This window comes from Rousettus aegyptiacus, unplaced genomic scaffold (assembly GCF_014176215.1).
Source record: "Rousettus aegyptiacus isolate mRouAeg1 unplaced genomic scaffold, mRouAeg1.p scaffold_m13_p_9, whole genome shotgun sequence".
NCBI classification, from domain to species: domain Eukaryota; kingdom Metazoa; phylum Chordata; class Mammalia; order Chiroptera; family Pteropodidae; genus Rousettus; species Rousettus aegyptiacus.
Window position 1 is genome coordinate 29,801,743 of NW_023416312.1, and position 25,970 is coordinate 29,827,712.

The 25,970-nt window shown below is 38.0% G+C and overlaps 1 protein-coding gene and 1 pseudogene across 8 annotated transcripts in view; one reads left to right on the plus strand and one right to left on the minus strand.

Moving 5' to 3' along the window:
- Window positions 1-25,970, minus strand: part of SLC9A7 (solute carrier family 9 member A7) — a 153,356-nt gene that overhangs the window by 46,668 nt on the left and 80,718 nt on the right. For all 8 annotated transcript variants that reach the window (XR_004952768.1, XM_036226466.1, XM_036226467.1 and 5 more), the window contains exons 3-10: window positions 23,988-24,065; window positions 16,681-16,757; window positions 13,557-13,669; window positions 5,417-5,522; window positions 5,011-5,152; window positions 3,105-3,210; window positions 1,581-1,669; window positions 1,375-1,488 (exon numbers count right to left, since the gene is read on the minus strand). Coding sequence is in view for 7 of the 8 variants with exons in the window: in XM_036226466.1 (XP_036082359.1) it covers window positions 1,375-1,488; window positions 1,581-1,669; window positions 3,105-3,210; window positions 5,011-5,152; window positions 5,417-5,522; window positions 13,557-13,669; window positions 16,681-16,757; window positions 23,988-24,065 (825 nt within the window). In the remaining variant the exon portion in view is untranslated. The remainder of the gene's footprint in view (window positions 1-1,374; window positions 1,489-1,580; window positions 1,670-3,104; window positions 3,211-5,010; window positions 5,153-5,416; window positions 5,523-13,556; window positions 13,670-16,680; window positions 16,758-23,987; window positions 24,066-25,970) is intronic.
- LOC118608091 lies at window positions 7,627-7,745 on the plus strand (annotated as a pseudogene).

Here is a 25,970-nt window from a genome sequence, read left to right on the forward strand (position 1 = left end):
GATATAAATATTCACTTACAACAGGAACAGATGTATCTGATATACTACAGTGCAAAGAAAAATTATGTAGAATATAATCTTATTTTAGCAAAAAAAATATTTAAAGGTATATACATTTACAGAAAAAATTCTGGAAGGATATACACTAAACTATTAACAGTTATTTCCATTTTATTAAGTTACAGTATGACTGTTTTTCAATATTTCCTTATATAAGACCATATCTTCTAAGTTTTCAAGGTCTTTTTTAATCAAGAATAAAAACACTGATCCCCCAGACTTTTGTGTGTCAAAGAAATGAGGCCCAATTTAAGCAGATAACACTAAGTGGAAGGATTCCAGCATGGCAACAGACCGCCATCGCTATCTAGCTGCTTGGTGAGTATTAGTTATTCCTGCACAAGAAATGAAAAACCCTTAGGAGAAAAATACTCCTTTTTTTGTCAGCATCCCAAGACCTAAGAATACCCAGGAGGCCTCGGAAAAGGCAGAAGTGAATGCCCAGTAATAGGGGACTCTTGCTCAGTATTTTGAAATCCAGGCTGAGCTGGATTGTTATAGTTTCAAGCCCCAGAAAAATTAATTTTAATGAAAACAAGAGGATCTGAGGCCAAGGAAGCAAAACCCTCAGCTGTCAATTCTTTGCGAGGCATTCCCTCCTCAGTTGAGAGAAGCCAACCCCCCAAACCGTCTCTCCTCCAAAAACTGCATTTCCAATAGGATTAAATCAAGAAACTAAGTATTTTTCCATTTGATCTTTCTCTCCTTTTCTCTTCTTTTTTTTTGGGGGGGGGAGGATCGGGTGGAGGGTAGGTAAGAGTAGAGATAAGAGTCTTTTTTCATCATGATGTTAAGCTTGGATGAAAGTGTGCTTGTGACCTGCAGGCTTCCCTAGATGGTCAGTCAGGAAGGGCTGCCCGAACCGGTGTGCAGTTAAGAGCAAGAGCAACGGAACCTTCAGGTCTTCTACGTGGGGAACCTCCTGGATTGGAATTCACACGCCAATGAAATAAAAATAATTCTAGGGACTGATATAATGCCGACTTTTAGATCTGCTAACAGCACTTTACAAAACAAACTCCACCTGCCAAGCACCAGTGTAACAGAATGGCCATCTTACATAGAAAATGCAAAAAGAAAGAACAACCTCAGAATCAATGTCAGTCCTTTAAATCAAATACATTTAGCTCTATGAACCACTTAAGCCTTCTTTTTCTCATCATAAAAACACCATGAACTCACTCTGATCCAGTCACCCACCCCAAACAAATTAATAATAATAATAATAATAATAACAATACTTATTAATATTATTATAGCTTCCTCAGCAGTGGTTGCCACTCTGTAGAAAATGGTGGAACCAAAAAAGGATACAAAAGCTCCAATGATGAAAATAGGGCTGAAAACGTGTTTCTGGAAGGTAAACAATGCCAGGCCCATGTAGGAGAAGATGAAGTTCTCCGCCAGGAAGTGTAACACCTCAAAGAGCTGCACCGAAAGGAAAAAGGAATCTGTCAATTCCACGGCTCCCCTCTCTTCTATTTACAGGTAACTCATGATGACCCAGGGCTCCTGCTCACCTGCTTCGTTCGACTTCTTGATTCCACTGACAGATTGTTGTAGGTGTAATGAGCTTGTGTGATTCCACAGAAAAGGACAGCTACAACACCTGGCACAAGAGTTTTTTTTTTTAAATCAATGGAATAAAAAGCAACAGGAAAAATCCCTTTTCAAACAAAAAGCTAAGGTAGGTAAGTCCAACATATCCCAGTTCCTAAATATTTTTGAGAGTTTCCTGTTACTGAAAGCTCCTCCATCCCCACAACCCATATCGACCTTTCCTTCTCCCAACACTGACTCCCTTCAAAGAAAAGGTCCCCAAATTCCCCCCTCACGCCAGTTTTAAGGGCATTTCTTCCTTCCTCTAAGCTGATAATCATCTGTATTTGGCATTTAGCATCCAAAGAGAATGTGAGAGCCCATCATACACCTTTGTCACATTCCTCTCTGTTCTTAGAATGAATGAGGTTAATTTTGAACCAATGCTTTATATTTTTGCATGGTCTAGGGTTTCAAACAAAATGGATCCAGAGTAGTATTTCATTTATCCAAGCCCTGATGATCTAGATTTCTGGTTAATGGTAACCATTTTCTTGTGCTTTCAATTGACACAGTTGGAACTTTGCCTATATATTTATAGATAATTGTCAAGTTTTAAGAAAGTGAGGCATTTTATAATGCTGCATATAAAGATAGGTTGCACTATTTTGAGAAGATGATAAAGGGACTTCCTAACCACTTAGATTATGTATAGTAACTATATTTGAGTTTCTAATGGAAAAATTCAGTAATCTGTTTTTGTAATGAGAGAATGTGAGGAACTGAAACCACATGATCACTCACCTGAATAAAATATGAAACTGGCACCATAAAAATATGGTGTTGAAAAACAATGATTAAACAGACCAGAGATATAACAAGGAATAACTGTGTTTCCACTCAATCTGAGTAGATATAAAATTATCTTTAAAAGGACACATATTTTGCTTATTATTGCTACTGTTTGTAAACTAATGTAGCAATCTAGGAATGATACAAATAATATGTTACTATATTCAGTAATCTTTGGAGCTAAACACATACTTATAGTTATGAGTACTTAAAAGCAAAACTGAGTTTGAAACAATGATCTTTACCCTTTAAAAATGTGTAACTTTGGGACATTAAATTATAATCATAAGGCAGAACACCAGCCTTGCTCAGCAATCCTTCACATGGACACTCCATGCAGCTGCTATTTAAGAATTTGTCCCAGACGTGGTTCCATAGCGTAGTGATTAGCACATCTACTTTACAGGCAGAAGGTCCTGGGTTTGTGCCCCAGTGGAACCACGGTCCATGATCTACGGCCATGCCACCCTGAACAAGCCCGATGTCTGATCTCAGAAGCTAAGTAGGGTTGGGCCTGGTTAGTACTTGGATGGGAGACCACTAGGAAGATCAAGTGCCGTAGGCATAAATAAAAAGAATTTGTCCCTCCCTTTGAGTTCCTACAGCCCCCTTACAGTGAGGATAAGGGTGGCCCAAGGATAGAGAGAACCCACCTGTAAACCCACAGGCTTCTGCCAAGAGGAATGTGCTCCAGGACATCAGGAAGAAGAGTGCCGTCTCCAGCAGGGGGAAGCAGTGCAGCTTGGTAAACTTGGTCACGTTAGCCCGTCAAGGAACTTGTCTCCAAGAACAAGTATTGGTATCAACAAGAACAACATTCTATTAGCCCAGGACCACCTCCCTCAGGGCCAACCTTTTCCTTCAACTCTTCTTTTTGGGCTGCAAAGCTGCTGCTTGGTTTTTAAGGTAATAAAAATTAAAATTTCAAGTAGAAAATAACTTACCAAGGGCTGGGAAATGGGGATAAATGGGGACACAGTTTCTGTTTGAGATGATAAAAAAGTTCTGAAAATAGATAGTGGGACGATTACACAACATTGCAGTTGTATTTAATGCTACTGAACTGTACACTTAAAATGTTTACAAGGGCAAATTTTATGATATATATTTTTTATCACAATTTTAAAAAATTAATAATGTCAAATACCAAAACCCATCAAATTGTATTCTTCAAATGGGTGAACTATACAGTATGTGAATTTTATCTCAATAAAACTGTTTTTAAAATTAAGCTTTCTAAAGAAACTGAAAATGAGTTTTCTGTGTTCCTTGCAATGCCCCTGGTTCTAAGAGGCACAGTCTTGGCCTGAGGCATGACTGGCAGGTTAGTTCTGGCAGTGCTGGGAGTGCCTCAGGGAGGCCTGGGAAGACAAAGCAGTGAGACTTTGACCTCTGTGGGCCACTGAGGACTGAGTCCACACACATACCTAATGAAGGTATGAAAAAGAAAGAAATGTGCAACTCCAGGGACAACTATAAGATGAGTTCATCAGCTTTTAGAACCAGAGATTCCCTTCCAAACACTGCCATTCCATAGCAAGCCAGTGTGGAATCATCTCCTGAGTGGTTTCACTGAGCAATATAAGTTCCCAAGGCATCAGAAGGGCCTCTGTGAAGAAAGCAATCTAAATCTGTGTTGTCCAATATGGTAGCCACTAGCCACATGCGGCTACTAAACACTTACAATGTAGCTAGTCCAAATTGAGATGTGCTGTAAGAGCGAAGTCCACACCATCTTTCAAAGATTTAGTACAAAAATGGAATGTATAAAATCTCACTAATAATTTGTGTAAATTTTGTCAATAATTTGTATATTGATTACAGAATGAAATGATGTGGCTTGCATACGTGACTCCCATTACATTTGTATTAAACTCTGGTGTTCTAAATACCACTGAAAGATATGATGAAGGATTCAGTATATCTGTGGAGGGGTTGCCTGCCAATTCCACACTTTGCTTTTACATACATTGGTTGGTTTGTTAATTTGTTTGTTTGTCAGTTGGTTGGTTGGTTGGCTGGCTGGCTGGCTGGTTAATTTTTCACTAAATATTATGCAGCCTGCTTAAGGAAGACCACCAAACAATAATTCCCACTGACGGCCCCCGCCTAGTTACAGCCACATTAGCCCCATGTGGTCTGGAAAAAGTGACAGCAGCAGCAAGTTTAGGGCTAAACTACTTCCCAGCCTGCTTCCTACTGGCCGCCTATGAAGTGGTCCCTGATTCCCAGCCTCCTCCTGGCTCTTCAGTTCTTTTTACCTCCCTAAAACTGATGCTCCCCCAACCAAATACCCACCTCCAATTGGTTCATAGGAGGGGGAGAAAATGCAATGATGAGAAAAGAGCCATGCCTAGAGTTGTACTCCTAAACACTTTCTCAGACTTATCTAGTCACTGGACTGTCATGTTTCACCAAAGGGACACACTTCTGGAGCTTCCAGATCCCAGTTGAGCAATTAAAAATTCATTTCTAAAAGGAAGAACTGAGAAATTTCTTTTGCAAGTGTAGTACCACATAATCATACCCAGGCAGGGGCAGAAACTACAAAAAGGATATTAGAGCAGTCACAACACCAGTTACAGCTCCCATGGTAAAAGAGCCACTAAATATACCTAGAAATATGCCAACTGACTTAAAAAAAGCAGCAGCGTCAAAGGTGTGAGTGTTCAGCCCTGCTGGCTGGTAGGCAACAATAGACCTGGAGTTTAAAAAGAAGAGAAAGTTTTAAAAGACTGCGCTGGTTTTAGAACATGGTGCCCAAAACTATCAACAAATAGGCATCTCCACTCTGCCAAGCATCCCTCACAGTGTATTCACTTAAAAGCAACATAATCTTATCAACAAACCTCATTTAGAAAAAAACACAGTTCAATATTTAACACTTTTAAGAGACCTCTGCATTTAGCCCAGAGCATTCAGGAAGCCAGAATCTCTCTTCCCAGACAGAAATATTGTTACTTACGAGGATAACACAATAGCGACAGCATCGTTTAGGACACTTTCTCCAAACAGAAGAGCATAAAGGTCCACATCTGCATGTAACTCATTAAATATCGCCAGTACGGTTACTAAAAAGTGAGCCAAAAGCACATAAATTAGTTTCAGTTTCTGACTTTAAGCTATTGATGACATATTTATAGAGGCAATTCCTATCGTCAGTGGAACCAAGTGGTTTGGGAGACAGTCAGGGAGTCAAAGGTGGGTTGTCTGTGGCAGAAACAAAAACGGCAATCTTCCTAATCTGAATGACCTGTGAGATGATGGCTGATTCTAATAACACTGCACCAAAACACTGCACTTTCCACTGTAATCCTATCACACTCTGAAAACACCTCTATTACAGAATTTTTAAAAATAATCACAGTTAATGTGATTTGGCTCTACCAGTGACTTAAGATCTCTTTCAAGGCAGAAACCCTATTTTATTGACCACTGCGCTCCCAGAACTCAGCAAAGGGTCAGGGCACAGAGAAGGCTTTAATAAAGGTTTGTAAAATAATGAAAGCCTTCATTTACAACAGACTATAATACATAATTATACTTCCCATAATCTCTACATTTTTTGGGCATTTAAAAATCAGCTAGTGTTCAGACCATCAGTTCTTAAACATTTGGCCTCAGGACATCTTTACATTCTTAAAAATGATTAAAGACCTGAAAGAGCTTTAGTTCTGCAGACCATAGCTATCGATATTTACTGTATTAAATAAAACAGGAAATTTTAAAATATTTATTTATTTAAAATTAGTAATAAACCTTTATATATTAATACAACATATTTTTAATAAAAAATATATTTTCCAAAACAAAAAAAAAGTAGTGAGAAGAGAGCCATTGTACATTTTTCAAATTTCTTTAACATCTGGATTAAAGGAAGACAGGCCTCATTTTTGTTTCTGCATTTTATCAACAGATAGTCAATATCATACATTATGTAGCCTCTGGAAAACCTGACTCCACTATATATTTGTTAAAGAATGAAAGTAAAAATGGCAAATAATTTATTATTATTATTATTATTATTATTATTAAATCAATTTTGACATTTTGGACTCCCAGAAAGGGTTTTGGAGTTTCTCAACTTCAGCTCCATTGACATTTGAGGCCAAAAAATTCTTTTTTATAGAGGGCTGTCCTGTGCATTGTGGAATATTTAGCAGCATCCCTGGCCTCTACTCACAAGATACCAGTAGTACTGTACCCTGCCCCCCACAATTGTGACACCAAAAATGTCTCTAGACATTGCCAAATGTCTCCTGGGGGGATCAAAATCACCCCCAGGTAAGTACTACTGCGATTGCCCGCTCATGTGCTCTCTTTCTCTCTCTCTCCTTCCCTCTACACATACACACACACACATACACACAAAGGTAGGGTTCTCTATCAGCACTCATACCCAACTACTTTCTACTTTATTAGTTTCTACCATAAGGATTTTTACAACTAAAAACTCTTTTCCCCAGTTTTCCTTGCAGTGAGTGCCATTTCTTCCTGCCTGGAAGAGGGTGGAGAGACTGAATGCAGCAGCTGTATGCAGTCATCTTGCCTCCAAAGAACAACTGTGTATCTGAAACCCAAGGGTAGTGCTCTAGAAAGACCAAGTGCCTGGATATCTGATTGTAGCAGGAACCGTGGCACCAGCTCAGGACTGTTAGCCAAGATAAACAGCTCTTTGTTTAAGCTGGTATTGCCAGGTTTTTCTATTATTTGCACCAAAAGCATTGCTGATTGATACAATTAGAAAACAGAGCCAAACAAACATTTAGCTTAATGAGTTATGAGCCAACCACTCTTGTAACCATCATCCAGTTCAAGAAATGGAACTTTGCCAGCTCCCCTGGAACTCCACCTCTATATTCCATCCAAATTTCAAACCCCTTTCTTTATTCAAAAGTTAACACTGATTTTATAGTAATCACTTCTTTGCATTTCCTTATAGTTGGATCACCCAATGTATATTTCCTGACACTATCATTTGGTTTTTCCCATTTTAAAATTTATTTTTAAATACTTTTTTTTACATCTCTTTTACTCCATGGGTTCCTCCTCCATTCCCTTCTGCCAGTTCTCTTTTCATAATGCCCTATTGTTTAGTTTTCTCATTACTAAATTTTCTAATACTGATGTATACAGTTTTTTCATAACTTCTATCATTTAAAAATTGGCTGTAGCATCTATGGCCATGCCACCCTGAACGTGCCCAATCTCATCTGATCTCAGAAGCTAAGCAGGGTTGGGCCTGGTTAGTACTTAGATGGGAGACCACCTAGGAAGACCAGGTGCCGCAGGCATTAAAAAAATAATAAAAATAAAAAATAAATTTCCTTTAGCTTCTGTTGGAATATTAATAAAGTTTGGTCTGCTTGGGACTCTATTTTTCTGGTATGACTTCATTATCTGTAATTTTATGATTCAGAAAGATTAACTTCATTTTTTCTTATGATATGTTTGCATGAAGTTCAACTTCAATTTATTTATGCTCCTCACATTAAGTGAGGTAGGTCAGGGGTAGAAGGCCCATAATTGATTTCCTAGTTTCATGGCTCTATGGCTCTCTCTTCTGGTTTTACAATGAAGTGTTAAAAACATGGCCTCTGGGTATAGCCATCTCCCCAACACTGTGAGATCTACTTCCTCTTGTCTCCTCCTCCACTATTATCTGAGGTTTTTTTCTCCTTTAGCCCCCACCAATCAAGGTTCATGGTCCTAGCAGTTCATTCTTAAAAAGTGACTTCCAGAGAGATCTTCACTGGGTATTTTCTCAGAGGCCTAGGGGCCCAGGTTACTTCAGCAGCCTCACACCTCCATTCTCCTTGCCCTCACCCACCAACTGGAGTCTGTAAAGCCCTTCTCAGTTTTAACTGTTACTATCTAATATGCATATGAAGTTATTTATCCCCAGTGGGGACCCCTCCTTTTTAGTGTGAATACTTGTGAGACATTTCTGGGTTCTCTGACAGTCAAAATAATCAACGGCCTCATCGTGTCCACTTTGCTTCCTCTTACATAGCTGCTGTTCCCATCCCTAAGTCTCACTGCTGTGGATAGTTGGACCCCACCAGTTGATGGCTGGGGATTAATGGAGATACTCTGCCAGTTAATTGTGTCTGTGTTTTTCCCTATTTTTGTTAGGGATTAAGGAATATTTCAAAACTACACTAACCCCATCATGCCTTCCTTTTCAAAACATTTAATTAATTTATTGAAAGTAAACAAAGAATAATTTGAAAAATGTTGACTATATCATGAAGCTGCTCCAGGTAATCATAACCAGACATTAACAGGGCCAGCAGCTTTAGTTTCTATAGGACATGTCATCTTCATAACACAAAACGCAAAGTCAATCTCTTTCCTCCATCCTTAAACCTCTATCAGGTTCCACAACAGGAAAAATCTTTAAGCATTAGGCTAAAAAATAGTTCTTATTTTCTGGATTTTTTATTAAATGAACAACATTTGTGGTTCCTTACAGAAAACCCGTAATGGTTATTTTTATGTGTCAACTTGACTGGGCCATGGGGTGCTCAGATATTTGATTATACATTATCCTGGGTGTGTCTGTGAGGTTCTGGATGATATTGCCATTTGAACCAGTAGAGTGAATAAAGCAGATTACATTCCCCAATGTGGGTGGAACTCATGTAGTTTGTTAAAGGCTTGACTAGAATAAAAAAATGCAGAGTAAGGGAGAGGTCTGTCTGCCTGGCTGTCTTTGAGCTGAGACATCAGTCTCTTCCTACCTTTGGACTTGGATTAGAACTACATCATTGGCTTTCCTGGTTCTCAGGACTTTGGACTGCTGATTTTGAGACTTCTCAGTCTCCATAATTACATAAGCCAATTCCTTATAATCTCTCCTTCCCTCACTCTTTCTCTCTCTCCCTCCCCACAAACAGTGCACAACTCTGGCAGCCCAGGAGACTTGGGTCCCAGGACTTTATCAGTTGTGGTCCTGGCAAGAAACAGATGGCATCCTCAACTGAGCAATTTGAGAAGTGTTTAATAAAGGGATTACTTATAGAAGCATGGGCAGAGTATGGGAAAGCCACACAGGAGAGGGTAGTAACAGAGGCTGAAAACAGGTAGCTTTTATACCATCCCTAGGCTCAAAGGGTCCAGGGAAGGAGTGACTGCCAGAACCAGGAGCTGGGTGGAAAAGATCACCTGACAAAAACTATGACTTTTGATTAAAGGATATAGCCAGCCCACAGGGACCCTGCATCAACACCCTCCTTCTAGTCTCCCACTGGGGTTCCCCCATGGACAAATCCAATGGGAAACCAGGAGGTAAAGGAACCTCTGAAATCTTCCATACAAATCAGCCTCCTGGCACTAAGAGGACAATGATAAGGGTGGTGGGTAAGTCTGGAGGGGCAATCAGAAGCATTCAACATAGCCACCAACTGGCTATGAGAACTTAGCACACAGCAAAGTCTAAAGAGTTTAATAAAGTGAAGGTTTGAGCTACATGATTTCCAAAAGCTCTTCTGAATTTTAAACACTATTTTTCTAAAGAACTATAGTAACTAAAGTATAGTTAACTCATTTATCCATGACAATAAAGGCTAACTTGCATAATTAATAACAACGATTAACACACAGCGCTGCTCTGAATTTTATTTCTCATTCTTCCTGCCCATCACCTTATAAAACAGGGTGGGAATTCTGCCATGCCCCTCCTGAGCAAGGCTGTGCCCAATCAAGATGAGGAATACAGGTTCTGACATCCGAAAGATAATGGGTAGATGACAGACTGGGTGAGTGGCTTCTAAAGATGGAGAGTAAGTAAACTACACTCCCACAGCAGGACCCTTGAAATCAAATAGTTGTTTCAAACTGGACATGGACCAAAAAATTACAATGAACTGACTGAAGACCACTGGTACAGGTATCTAAAAAAGAGTGGGAAAAATAAAAGAATAACAGATAGGAAAAGAAGGAAAACTCAAGAACCTGAATCTGTTCATTCAATTAACTTCTGAATACTTCATCTGCTTACTAAAGAGCATTTAGCATTTGTGAACACTCAGTACAAAGTGGCATGTATTGTGCACAAAACAGACTTGACTCAAGAGCTGTGGGGAGCAAGTAACTGAAGGAATGAGGGAAGAATAATTAGGAAGATGGAAGATTTGAACTAAATTTTGAAGGATAAATGAAAGACTGACTAGCCTGGGTGATGGCACTAGAGAATCACTCTGACAACACAGATCACAGATTTGAAACCTGTGAGTAGGCCTGATTGACTCGAGGGGTATAAAAGTGACAATTAAAATAAGAAGAGTCACTTCATAATGGCTCACAGGAAGGAATAGTACACATTTTATCTGGTAGCTGCCTAGGAATGTACTATGGGTTGGAAATTTCATTTTCTTTCCTGAATTGTGGATCCATCTAAAGTAACAGTCTACAAAGATGACACATGGCACCCATGACACATAACCACAGGATGAAGAGGGCTCCTGGTCGCAAAGAAGCTTCCACCATTCCAAATACATGCTGTCCCCTTCAACAGGAAAACTAAAGACTGGTGTCTCAAGCCAAGTACAGTATAATCAGGGACAGAGACTTTTATTCCTTGATATCAGTCAATACCACTACATATCCAAATACCAGAATTTTTGTTTGATGCACCAGACACAAGAAGTCAATTTGGTCTTATGGTCTCCTCTAACTCTACATTTAAGTTTTTATCTCTTGGCTCAAGTTTTCAAACAACAGATTTGGAAGCTGGTAAAACACTTTTAATTTAAAAAAAAATTCTACATTTCAGAAAGATTTCCATTAAAAAGAAGTTAAAGTTAATGTTCTGATGTTAAATAAGATTAAACTCTCAATTTTCTAGAATTTTCAATTTATATAAAACCTTTACTGTGCCAATCTTCACAAGCTAAATAAAACTGGTGTATCATTATTTTCCACCACAGGATGGACACATTAAAGTGAAGTAAATAATTACGAAAATAATCTGGAAAAATAAGCCTTTGTATCCAATTAAATGAAGCAATACTGATAGATCAGAGGACAATATCAGTAATCTTTATGTTACACTAACCTCCCTATGCTTGTTGGTGGTACTAATAAGCAGTTAGTTAAAAAGTTACAGATGAGTATAGTTAGTAATATATTTTCAGAGAGACTAAACAGCTTTCTTAGACTGATGAAGAATCTATTTCTCAATAGACACATGTTTGGAAATAGTCACAGACCCTGTAGTATTAAAATAATAAAGCTACTTTTCAGAGTGGTCTTTAGAACATGCTGGTGTTAAGTGATGGCCTGTTATTTATTTAAAAAAAAAACACAGGGAAAACAGAGAAATCTGAGTCCTATGTAGATACAGATTAACATTATTAGCAGATGCTATGCTCAATGATTTACAGGTTATATCATTTAATATTTACAATAGCCCTAGGAAATAGGTACCATTATTCCTACTTCATAAATGAAGAAATTGACACGGAAGTGATAAAACATGCCCAGGCCATCCTGTCAGTGACTGGTAGGGCTAGAACTAAAACCTACCTACAATTCCGTATCCCATATTCTTTTCACAAATCAGAGCGCTTTAACCAGCCAAGTCTTCAATGTCAATTTAGAGTGTTTATAATAAAATATGGGGATCATAGAGGTCAATGGTTTTTGGAACATCAAGAATTTTTAGAACTACATAACTATCTAGAGCTGTGCTAAACAGTTACATGTGGCTATTTAAATTTAAATTACTTAAATCTAAAATAGAATTTAAAATTCAGTTCTTCAGTTGCACTATCCCACATTTCAAGTGCTCAAAAGCTACATGTGGCTACTTGCTACCATAATGGACTAGAAAGATTACAGAACATTTCTATCATCACACAAAGGTCTTTGGGATAGCACTGACCTAGAGGACCCCCAAGAGGCATGGTGTACAAGGAGGAGGGAATCTTAGTATGTTTAAGTTCATTAGTGCCAGAATGTTATAGGGCATTGTAGATGTTGAGAAGACCTTTCCATCTCCACTATTAAGATAGAATCAGCTTTTTTCGGTAAATTCTTTCCCTTAGATTTGCCCTCAATAGTTGTATTAGAGGAAAGAGTATTTATAACTACTTTATGCAAACTTGGTTCCAACTTGGAGAGGAGAGGTTTTGTTTTGTTTTGTTTATTTGTTCTTGAGCTACAGAGGAGGAAGAACATATAATAAGAATTGGTTTAGCTTTTAAGGATTGGTTCAACTAACACTTAAAAAATACAAGTTAAGAGATTTATGTAAAGGAATCACGTCACAGTATGCGGTCATGTAGGAACATTGCACAAAGGAGTTTACAAATTAACTTACATTCACTACAGGTACCAGTGTGTATTTCTAAGAAAAAGGCATTATTTAAACTAAATGATATGTTTCTGAAAAGAATATAAAAGCACAACATTGAAAAAGAAGATAGTCTAAGTGTAAAAATTATGACCAAATCAGACATTGCCAAATGAAAGACAGAATGAAATACAGGTGGAAGCAACTTAAGTGTCCATTGGCAGATGAATAGATAAACAAAATGCAATAAGTACATAAAATGAAATGTTATTCAAGCTTAAAAAGAATGGAAATTCTGACACGTACTATAACAGGGATGAACCTTGAGGACATTATACTAAGCAAAATAAGCTAGTCATAAAAAATACTGTAGGATTCCACTCATATGAGATATCTAGAGTAGTCAGACTCAAAAAGACAGAAAGTTGAATGGTGGTTGTCAAACTGATGGGAAGGGGAAATGGGGAGTTGTTTAATGGGTATAGAGTTTCAGTTTTATAAGTTAAAAAAGTTCTAGAGGTTGGTTGGACAATGCAAATATACCTACACTGCTAACCTGCACACTTAAAAATGATTAAGAAAATAAATTTGATGTCATTTGTTTTTTATAATTAAGAAGGAGGAGGAGGAGGAGGAAATACAAGCCATCTAAGTCTGTTAGACCACTTACTGGTCTCTTCCTCAGCCCTTCCACATTTAAACTATAGTCTCCCTATTGCAACAAAAGTTCATGATTGCTCTGAACTTTTCAGGATTTAAATAATGGAATGTCATAATGATAAAGCCAAATATCCAAATATGCAAATACCTGGGTCAGTGGCAGAAATAATTGCTCCAAAAAAGAGACAATCTGTGTAGTAAAATTTATCCGAGAGCTGTCCCACCATCTTCATGAGCTTCACCACACCATACATGAGATTTCTGTAAGAAGGGAAGGTAAAATATGTGAGAAGAAAAAAAGAAAAGAAGACCCTCCTTAGTGAGTGACCTAGCAAATGCACAAGCAGAGTAGTACTAAAATACTCTGCTTCAAGGGAGTCATGAAAATATCAGGCAGCTACTGTGGTTGAATACTTATTGGGAATATGTGCAATAAGGCTTTGGCACCGAATAATAGTTTGCAATTAATGTCATCTTGCTGAACCATCTGAACATCCCATTAAAAAAAAGTTGTGCTTATTTACAACTATAAAATATGGTCCTCAATTAGCAACAATGACATCTTAAGCAACTGGATAACAGAGAAGAGCGTAAGAGAAAGAACCTTACATAATGTGTAATAAATTGCTACAAAACTCACAGGACTCTAAGCTGGTGTGTTTATAATCATGGAAGTGAGTGGACTGGATGAAGCTAGAGAGAAAATAAAATGGGTTGGCCACAAACATTCAAATAAATGATCAATCTTCTCTGCCAAGAATTATTTCAAAGAAGGTAAAAGAAGCAAACTCTCTAAACATCCTATTAAAATATCAGTGTGCCCACTACCCACCAACATATCTGGACTCTCTTTCCTTGCATAGGTTAGGCAGGCCAGCAGCAGCCCTCCTTATGCTGTGCATAATGTGACATGGCCCAAGAGGAACCACCAAGTTTAATATTTGATCTTGGCCAGAGCACATTTCCTATAGTACAGCTTACAGATTAGAAGTGAGGAGTGTTAAAAGGCCTAGTACATGTTACTTGTGTGTGTGTGTGTGTGTGTGTGTGTGTGTGTGTGTGTGCCAGCAGCAGCAGCACCAGCAGTTGCAAGTGTTAGGGGAATAAAAATAACTACAGAATAGACTCATTGCATCCTATAACTAGCCCTCTAATAAGATTCTTAATGGCGGAACCATGTCTTTGCTCACCTTTGTATCCTGTGCAACAAGAACAGTAGCTTGACTAAGCCAAGAGCTCAAGAACTATTTGCAGAATTGAATCCTTTTGAAAATAAACAGCTATAACTTAATGCTTGCTTACTGTGTACCAGGCACTGTTCCAGACACTTAGATAATTCTATTTCAATTCATAGTAGCTCTATGACACAGATGTTATTTGCCCTTTGTTGCTTATCAAAGGCTTCTTTCATCTACTTTTTAAATATTTCCTGAAACCATACCGTCCTCTTCATTTCCTTCTACTACAAGCTTAGACCAAGGCAACAGACTTCCCTCTGGCAGCCTTTTCCTCATTTTGCCTCCCATAATCACCAATGCCAGTTATCTAACCTATCACACTTCAATGGCTTGTCTCTCTTAAAGGACAATGTCCAAGTCCCTCCTTTTTTGATGGCATAAAAGGCCCCACCTTTATTTCAGATTTCCAGCTATTTTTTCTTACGAAAACAATCTCTAATGACAAAAAAATCCAAGTATTCAAAATTCAGAATCATATCAATCAATGAAAAGTACATGAGATATTAGAATATAAATTAATAAATAGATGATGTTGAAATTAAGGGTCCAGCTAATGTTTTAAATTAACTAAAGTTCATACTTTATTCAGATTTCCTTAGTTTTTACTTAATGACCTTTTTCTGTTCCAGGAACCCATCCAGAATACCACATTACATTTACTCGTCATATCTCTTCAGTCTCCTCTTGGGTGTGACAGTTTATTAGACTTCTCTTGTTTTTGATAAACTTATCCATTTTGAGGAGAACTGGTTAGGTATTTTGTAGAATGCCTCTTAATTGGGACTTGTCTGCTTGCTTTCTCATGATTAGACTGAGCTAATGTGTTTTGGAGAGGAAGACACAGAGGTAAAGTGCCATCCTCACTACAAATATTAAGGGTACAGAGTATCAACATGATTTACCACAATTGGTGTTAATCTTGGTTATGTGGCTAAGCTAGTGTTTGTCAGGTTTCTTCCCTGTAATGCTATTCTTTCATCTTCTTTTCCATCTGCATTCTTTGAAAGTCATTCTGCATATCCCACAACCTGTGTGTGTGGGGGGGGGGAGGGGCTAAGTTCCATCTCTTTGAGGGGGAATGTATCTATATAAATTATTTGGAATTATTCTGCACAGGAGATTTGTCACATCTCCCCCAATTTATTTATTCACCCAGTCATTTCTGTGTACCAGTATAGATTCAGATATTTATTCTATACTTTGGGTGATAATCCAATACTATGTTACTTATTTTGTTGTTCTTTGGTCACCAGGGGAGCTTTCAGGTTGGCTCTGTATTCTTTTGACATGCTCCCACATCTTTTTGTTTGTTTGTTTATTTTCTGAGCACTTACTTACTTTTGGGCATTATAAGATGCTCCATTCTCATCTTGCATATTTGCTGTCCCAGCCCTTGAATCAACCATTTCTGCAAAGGGCCCTAGTTCCTTTTATTGGAGAATGATATTAGAAACCAAGATCTGGGGACTAGATATAATTTTATTTCATTTTCGTTAATCTTAATTTTAATTTAAATAGCCACGTATGGCTAATAGCTACCACACTGGACAATGTAGCTCTAGATCTTAACTGCTATCATCATAAACATCCAAATACTGACCACTGGTGGTTCCCAGAGGCTGGGGGGTGGGAAAATGGAGAGATGTTGCTCAAAGGGTACAAACTCCCAGTAATAAGATTAGCAAGTTTGGGGATGTAATGTACAGCATTGTGATTGTAGCTAATGCTTTATCATATACTTGAATGTTGATAAGAGAATAGGTCTCAAATATCCTCACCACAAAAAAAAAAGAAAGAAAGAAATGGTCACTATGTAATAAGATGGAGGTATTAGCTAACACCATGGTGGTAATCATTTTACAATTTATAAATGTATCGAATCAACACATTGTACATCTTAAATTAACATAACATTATGTGTCAATTATGTTTCAATGAAGCCAGGCAGAGGGGATAATTGACTCTGTGAACCCATGTGAATCTCATCTCTTTGGAAAGTGTGTTAATTAGGTTATATGACAAAGAGTCCCGTACCCGATAATGAAGCAGGAAACAGCAGTCCCCAAGAAGGCATAGGCCAGAATAGACCCAAGATTTCTGAAAAAGTGTCTCTGAAAAAAACAAAAAAACAAAAAAAAGCAGGAATCACATTGTGACTTTTGTCAGTAAGCATTAGAAACACATTAACAGTCTCTAAAAAGTGAAATTTTACTTACTTGCCTCCGTTATATCAAATTATAACTGAAGTTACTCCTGAAAAATGCTGTTTATTCTTAAACATCATGGCTTTAAAATATCTTTTGGCTTACCAATCACCAAGCAAGCAAGCAAGCAAGCAAGGGCTTAGTAAATTTCACACAAAACTACTCTGGTTGATTACATTAATTACATTAGATGGGGGAGGGTAGGGTGTGTGTGTGTGTGTGTGTGTGTGTGTGTACATGCATGTGCAAGTAGATCAATCCTTTTGATAGATTAAGCCAAACCATTCATTCTAATGATTCAGCTAGTCACTTCTAGTTCTGGTAGTACCTTAGAAGATCATTACAGATATGTTTGAAACTAATAAAATATTTAAGTGCTATCTAAGGAACTTTCTCTGCTTAATTCAATATCAGAAAACAGTGTCCTAAGTATCTGCTCATGGCATCTGCGGTACCTCCTGATACTCATCTAAATTAATCCTTGGAGCCTGGGAAAGAGCAACAATATAAAGAAATGAGAAATAGCTAGTTCCATTTAAGGTGGGAAAGTTTGTAAGTATATATGTGTGTGTGTATAATACATTATATGTATGTAAGTTTATATTCTTACACCAATGTAAGATCTAGCAATTATTCAGAAAGGTGGCAAAACTGGAATCCTCTTAATACTTCTGTATATTCATTGTCTACTTTAAAACACACACACATACACATGCATGTGCACATGCACATACATGGACACACATGCACAAATTTACTTCTCATAAGTCACTATGGTGTGGGATATTCTGATGGAGAAAATTCCTTTTATTGGGATCCTGAGACATGGTTCCTCAAGGCATAAGATGTCTTCACTGGACAATCAGAACTATTTAACAACAACCAACAAACAAAATCCCCCAAACACTCTAATTAAACAGGGGCCAGGAATACTTTATCTAAAAATTTTTAAAGGAAGGAGAGCTCCAGCACTATCAGCTGAGCAACATCAGGGACAGAGGGCACAGGAAGAAAAAGAAAGCCTGGATGGAGCAGCCACCATGAAGTGTGATCAAAGGGCTGAGGTGACCCTCTGGCCTGTATTCCAGACAGAAGATCCGAGGCCTTGACTTTGGCCTTACCCCACGCTTGACTCTCTCAGGCTGTGAAGAAGGTGTCAAAGAATGCCTAGTGCCTCTAAGCCACATGCTCAGAAGACTTCAAGGGCTTGACATGCCAATAGTCACCAAATGAGGGCATTGCCTATACATATTATTACCACTCTTTATTCATGTTTTTGATACATGTTTTTACTTCGTAAAGAGGTTCCTCCAACATTTCCTGTAATACTGGCTTGGTGTTGATAAATTCCTTTAACTTATTTTTGTCAGGGAAGCTCTTTATCTGTCCTTCAACTCTAAATGATAGCTTTGCTGGATAATGTATTCTTGGTTGTAGATCTTGGGTTTTCATCACTTTGAATATTTTGTGCCAAGCCCTTCTGGCCTACAAAGTTTCTTCTGAGAAATCATCTGCCAGTCTTATGGGAGCTCCCTTGTTGGCAACTAACTGCTTTTCTCTTGCTGTTTTTAAGATTCTCTCTTTGTATTTAACCTTTGGCATTTTAATTATGATGTGTCTTGGTGTGGGCCTCTTTGGGTTCCTCTTTCTTGGGACTCTCTGAGCTTCCTGGGGTTGTATGTCTATTTCTTTTACCAGGTGATGGAAGTTTTCCATCATTATTTCTTCAAATAGCTGTTCAACTTCTTGTTCTCCCTCTTCAGGAAACCCTATTACATGGATATTTTTACTCTTAATTCTGTCCCATAGGTTCCTTAAATTATTATTATATTCTTGGTTACCTTTTTCTTGCCATTCTGATTGAGTGTCCTTGGACTCCCCATCCTCTATATTGGTGGTTCAACCCTCTTCTTCCTCCACTCTATTGATTCCCTCTAATATACTCTTCATCTCAGATAATGTGTTCTTCATTTCCAACTGGTTCCCTTTTATAATTTCCATTTCCATTTTTGTTTTTTTAAAATCTCTTTAAGTTCTCATTGAATATATCTACACTTTCCCTAAGTTCATTGAGCATCTTTATAACCAATGTTTTGAACTCTGCATCTGTTAGATTGCTTGACTCCATTTTTCCTGGATCTCTGTTCTGTTCTTTCATATGGTCTCTGCTTCTTTGTCTTCCCATTTTGGCTACCTTTCTGTGTCTGTTTATATGTACTAAGAAAAGCTCCTAAATCTCCCAGTCTTATTAGTACAGATTTGTGAAGTAGGTGTCCAGCGGTACAGTGCTGAGAGGGGTTCAGCTGCAGGCCAAGTTTAGCCCCAGCTCATGCCTCTCCAGGGCCACCTGTTAAGATACAGCAAGCAATCCACAGATACTGTGCTTATAGTTGCCTCAAGAGGCCATGTCAGAAACCAAGACCAGCTGCCACCAGTGTGAGTCTTGGCACTGCTCAGCAAGTGGCACAGAATTCTCTGAGGACACAACTGGATGTGGCCTGGGTAAGGCCACAAGTTTAGGGAGGCAAAGTTTCAGGGAATCCTCTGGGCAGAGTGACTTCTGTTATCCAGAGTGATGACATCTCATCTATGGCAGTGCTGAGTCTGCACAGTGGGAGCAGGGAGGGCTTAACAGAGGAACAATGGATAACACCATCACTTCTGCCCAGAAGAAAGCCTTGCCTCCGATCCTCGCTCCAACAACTCAGTGTCCCCCTATAAATCCCTTGTGTCCCCCAAGCAGCTGACCCAGCGCTGGTACTCAGAGCAAGCCAGGCTGTCATTGCAACAGTCTGTTTGTGGACACAGCCCCTTTTAGAGGCATCTGCAGCTGCCAACTGCCACTGCTGCAGCCTTTGTCCTACTCAGCTGCTTGGGACCTAGCAGGCTTGTGTCTTCGCCACCTCCTACCTCCAACCATTGCAGGGTGATTTCTTATTTCTCTCCCTAGTTGTAGTGCTTCTGTTCTTCTAGACCCCAGGTGACTCTGCTTGCTGTTTGCTCTGTGTTTCCATCACAACTTCGATGTGGTCTCAAGAGGGGGTGAGTGAAGCTTCTATCATCTATGCCATTTTGTCTGGTCTCAAAATTCCACATGTAACTTTTGACTCCCCCAAAACTTAACTATGAATAGCCTGCTGTTGACTGGAAGCCTTACCAATAATACAAACAGTGGATTAACATGTATTTTGCATGTTATACGCATTGCATACTGTATTATTAAAACAAAGTAAGGTTTGTTACTAAGAGAAAAGAAAATGTTAAGAAAATTATAAGGAAAATATATTTACAGTATTTATTGAAAACATCTGCATATAAGTGAGCATGTGTAAAGTTCAAACCTGTATTATTCAAGGGGCAACTGTACTTTCACATATATTGGCTCATCTATTTCTCACAAAAATCCCATCATGAAGGTGTTATTTGATCCATTTTATATGAGAGACAGCTAAGGCTCAAAGATTTACAGGATGTGAACTGCTTGAAGTCACACAATCACCAAATAGCAGTACCAGAACTGGAAAGCAGATCTCAGACCCCAGGGCATCACATTCTCACTACATGAGCTACCCTTCTTGATTCCCATCACACCCTTTTAGGAAAGAAAGGGAAGGAGGTTTCTAGAGGAATCCTACATCTTTCATCCTCTTCTTATTTGGTTATGATGGTTAACACAGCCATATGTGGTTCACATGGCCATGACCGGTTCAGAGTCTCCCTTACATTTTCCTCTCCATTATAGAATGAAACAGAGACTAAAGGAGATGACATGCCCTGGTAAAGCCTTTAAGAATATAAGTCTAAGACAGAGCAGGAAGAGAAAGTTGTCTTTCTATGAAAACCCACCTGACATCCCAATTCCTACCATTCTAAGCTTTACATTCCTACTCCTTGGGAAATGCCCTCTTCTCCTGCCACTGACAAATTTTAATGTGTGTGTGGGTGGTGGGGGGAAGTTCACCAAAAATGAAGACTTCTATAGGTGAATTCTTTCTTTGCCAATGTCCTAAAAGCAAACCATAAGCAGCAGCACAAAATCAAAGCTAATTCCAATGATATTTTTTCTAAGTTATAAAAAAAGGCCCATCTGCATGACAACTATATGTGCATAGGTTGAAGGGTCTGAATATATCTGTTTATATACCTGCAGGTATATGGTGAAATAGTTATTAAATATTCAAATGACAGCAGGTTTAATCAGAAATGGTAATTATGTAAGAACCAACTATTTAAGTGCCTTTGTAAGGACTATTTTAAAGGAAAAAGATTAAACTAATTGGTGATAACCTGAAAGACTAGCAATTCAAAAACAGCTCAAATAGGTAACTGGTAAATCCTGTTATTTTTCTTCTAAGAAAGTTCTGAAAAAACTAAGGTGTTTTTTAGTCATTAGAGTGGCTTTGACAACCAAGGATTTGGTTTCATTTGAAAGCAACTATGACCTGATTAAACATTAAGATTAGTTATTTAAAATGCCAAATTTTTCATCATCCATTTGATCTGAAGATGACTTTGCAAATTCTCTATCTAGATAAAATAACGTTATTTATACCCATAAAATCACTTCCTGTCTGTTACATGTCAAGAGCTGACATATAGATTCAGATGATTTTGGCAGCCCCATAGGATTAGTTAGAAAAGGGATATGTTTTTTTTGTACAGAAAACCTAAATCTATAGGGAGTGTAGCATAGAGGAACACCCAGGTCCCTGAGATCAGACAGGCAGGTCATAATCTTGACTCAGTCCCACATTATTTATGTAACCTCACACACATAACTTAATCATTCTGAACCCAGGTTCATCATCAGTAAAATGCAGGACACCCTCTACATGTCTGGGAGTGCACAAATGTAAGTTGGGCTAGTGTTCAGAAGCAGCCTCCTGTTACTCAAGCATCACAGGGAGTGGACTTATGTTCCATCCCTCCTCCCCTGAAGGTGATACAGTAAGGAAGTGTCATTTGATCTCTGAAGGGGAAGAATGGCTTGACCCTGACTTGCGGTCTTGACTCTCTTCTGCAAGGTGGGATATTGCTCTTGCTTTTCTAGTCTCCATGCTGTGAGCAAGAGAGAGACAGCCTTTCACAGGCTAAACAATTTCTAAGATCTCTCCATTTCAGCCTCCCTAACCGTGTCTTTTGCAAACCTGCCAGCTAGAGGACATCTGTCTTCAATTCATGATGTGTAGTAAGGAGCCCCATTACTAAGGGCTAAGTTACATCATCCAATATGTGTTACCAGAGACTTTGAGTCATAAATAGATCATTCAATTGCCAGTTAACATCTTGTGTCTGTTTATCAATGAGCTGGAAACCTGAGGGATTAGGGGTATAAGATAATTTTCTACTAGCCTCACATTCTTACAGTTTCTGTGATTAGAAATAATGTATGTACAAACAGAAATAAAGAATACATGTAACATTCCTAATACATATCAGATACTCCATAAAGGGTAACTATATTTATGTTTATCAGAAATAGTTTTAAAATCTTCTGAAAACTTCAGAGTTGCTTTGACAAAAGAACCAATCTGATAGGCAGGCATCCCCTCATAAAATGAATTGGTATTGTTCCCTCCTCTATGTTCTGAAAGAGTCTGTATAGGACTGGGTATTATCTCTTCCTTAAATGCTAGGTACCATTCACCAGTAAAGCTTTCTGGGCTTGTGGAAAACTTTTAAATTATGAACTCAGTTTCTTAATACAGGGCTGTTCAAGTTTTCTATCTCTTCTCAGGACAGTTTTGGTAATTTGTGTCTCTTAAGGAATTTGTCCATTTCACCTGGGTTGTCAAATGTCTTGGCACAAAGTTATTTGTGGTATTCCCTTATTGCCCTTTTAATGTCTGAAGGGCCTGTAGGGATGTCCTCTCTTTCATTTCTGATATAAGTAATTTGTTTCTTTCCTTTTTTCTTGATTCATCTATCGCTTTGGAAGGCATTCTCTAGTTCCTAAGGATGTTATTGAGTTTTATTAGCAGTCAAGATCTCTCTTCTTTAGATTCACTGAAAAAGTTTCCTTTAGTACACATGCAGAAAGACAGCTGAAACAAGCTCCTTGGCTTGAGGGAGGAAGGCTTTTCGGGAGACCAAGTTTTCACAGAATACTCCAACAATGGGGGAGGAAAGGAGCCACTAACACTACTTATAAAGGTATTTGGTATTTTAAATAACTATGGGCTTAGGCCCCATCTTGCTACTGAGCACAATGATCCTCAATAATAAGAGCTTATTTTTAAAACTTTTTAATTTTGGAGCAATTGTAAATTCATGGAAGTTGCAAAGGTCCTCTGTACCTTAACCCAGTTTCCTCCATTAGTTATAACTGTAGCACAATATCAAAATCAGGAAAATTACATTGGTACAATGTATGTGAATAGTTCTAATCATTTAGAACTATTTGTGTAACCACCACTGCAATCAAGATACAGAACTGTTCCATCGCCACGGAGATTTCCCTCCTGCTACCCCTTTATAGTCATACCCACATGCCTCCCTCCACCATTCCTGACCCCTGGCAACCAATAATCTGTTCTCCACCTCTATAATTTCCTCATTTCTAGAATGCTATATAAAGATATCATGCAGTATGTGACCTTTTGAGTTTGGATTTTTTCCACTCAGCTAATGCCTTTGAGAGCAATCCAGATTGTTGTGTGTACCAATAGTTTTTTTTTTCATTTTATTGGTGAGTAGTATTCCATGGTATGTATATTCATTTAACCATTTACCTATTGTAGGACATTTTGATTGTTTTCCAGTTTTGGGCTATTACAAATAAAGTTGCTATAAATAATCACTACAGGTTTTTTTGTGAACATACATTTTCATTTCTCGGGAATAAATCTTCAGGAATAAAACTGCTTGGTCATATGTTAACTTCAACTTTAGTTTTATAAGAAACCGAAAAACCGTTTTCCAGAGTAGCTGTGCCATTTTACATTCCCACTGGCAATGTATGAGAGTTCCAGATTTTAAAACAGAAATGAATCACTGATGATGAGTCAACTATAGTTTCTGAATCGGTACAGAACACATTAATAAGCAATCTGGGAGAAGGAAAAAACTAGAAAATAATGCAGGTAAATTAGCACAGAGATTCCCATGCTTTAAGAAATACCGGCAAAAATCTCTTACCTTCTTTAAACTGTATCCAGCATGGAAAATAATTGGAGGGAGTAGAATGTTGAAAAAGACCTCTGGATCAAATGTTACCTAAAATTTTAAAAAGAAAAAAGCTAATTTTTAGTTTAATACCAATTGGTGCTATAATATTTGCTTAATATTTTAAGCCATTGTCTAAAGTCTGAATATTTAAAGCAAATAACATAAATGTGAAAAATTATGAACTCATCACAGGACAGAAGCCACAGCTCCCCTGTGGACTGGCATGTTCCTCTCCACATAGCACTTCTGACTCCTGCCCTTGGTGTGCTGTTTAATATGTATTAAGACACAAGAGTTCAACACAATGTTGAGAACTCACAAAAAGCTTCTGATCAATGCTTTTAAACAAGAAATAAAACATACTGATTTTTTATGCAAATCTTTATAAAGGCTCAACTGCAATAAAAGGTGCAGTCATGATTCTTTATTAATTTTCTGGATCCCCCCCACAGAATCATTTAATAGACATAATGCTCTACCAAAGGTAAGCCTCTTTTAAGTGGTCAGCCTTTTGTGATACATAATGCTAGTGGCTTCCTAAACATCAATAAATTCAGCAGCTCCAAAAGGATTAAAACTACCTGTAGGTTTGATATAGGGAAATGAATCTGAAACCATTAGACAGTAAAGTCTTTTCACACCCAGAAAAGAATTAAGTATCCTATAAAACCCCTAATCTTTTTAAAGAATTTGTTTGTGTTGGTAGATTAATTAGCTCTTAATTCAATTATTTTAAATCTTCATTTTAATTATTAAAAGTAAAGCCAGCATTTGTCTTTAGAAACTGGAAATGTTAATCAGCCTAATTAAAAGTAGAATGGTTCTCTCAAGATTATATTTTATTCTATTTTCATGCTAAAGATAAGAGTAAGTAGTCTAAAAAGCAGGAAATGTCATTATGAGAACAAACCTTGGACAATACCTGTATAGTATGAGGACACTGGAGCCAAAGAGAGTGAGACTCTCTGGAAGTCATCAAACCCAGTAATGTATGAACCAGCACAAGAGTTTCCTGACACCCACTCCAATACTCTTTGCAACCAAGCTACCTCAACATGCTTCTTTACCTCTCAATGAATGACAATAATCCTAGTCTTTGTTCTCCCAGCTTTGTTTTGTACTGCAAAAGTTTAAACAGAAGGGATGTGAATAAATATTTTCTAAAGAGAATGAAAGTCAGCTTCATTTTATACTATGATCTAAAAGATAGAAATGAGTTAGAGTCTTTTCCCTTTTTCCTCTACCTATCCAATATAAAGGACTCACATGTCCATTGCAAAATAGTCATTATAATGATATTTACACTGGGCAACTTTCTCAGTTGGATATAATTCCACAAATGTTTATGGAAATCCCATGCATTCTTATGAAAGGTTGAAAGAAAGAGCTCACTAGGACTGCCATTAAGGACACAGAGCAGGCAGGCATGTTGAACGCTCAAAGTGGAGAATAGTTTTCTTTAAGGATCAGGGTAGATCCTGAGAACAATAATAATTTAATTTTTGGAACACAGGCTACACTCTGTCTTTGACTGCAAGACTTCACATACATTAGCTTTGTTCCATATTAAAAGGGGCTCCCACAACTTGGATCCCCTAGACCTTATACAGAAGCCTTCCTGCAGATAAGCCAAAGTCTATGAGGCAACAGAATGTATGAAGATACATATAGGCATACCTTGGAGATATTACAAGTTTAGTTCCAGACCACTATAATGAGTATTGCAATAAAGCAAATTATAATCTTTTTGCAGGTGGAGAGTCCTGACTTTGATTTGTTAAAAATACAACACCTGTAAAGCTCAATAAAGTGAAGCACAATAAAAAGAAGTATGCCTGTACAGATCTCTTTCTTATCCTGGAAATCACCAGAGTGAGGAGATATACAGTTCTTTTTCCTGTGGAGAAAGGACTACTCCTAACATCAAAAGAAAACCCATGTTTAGGCTCAAAT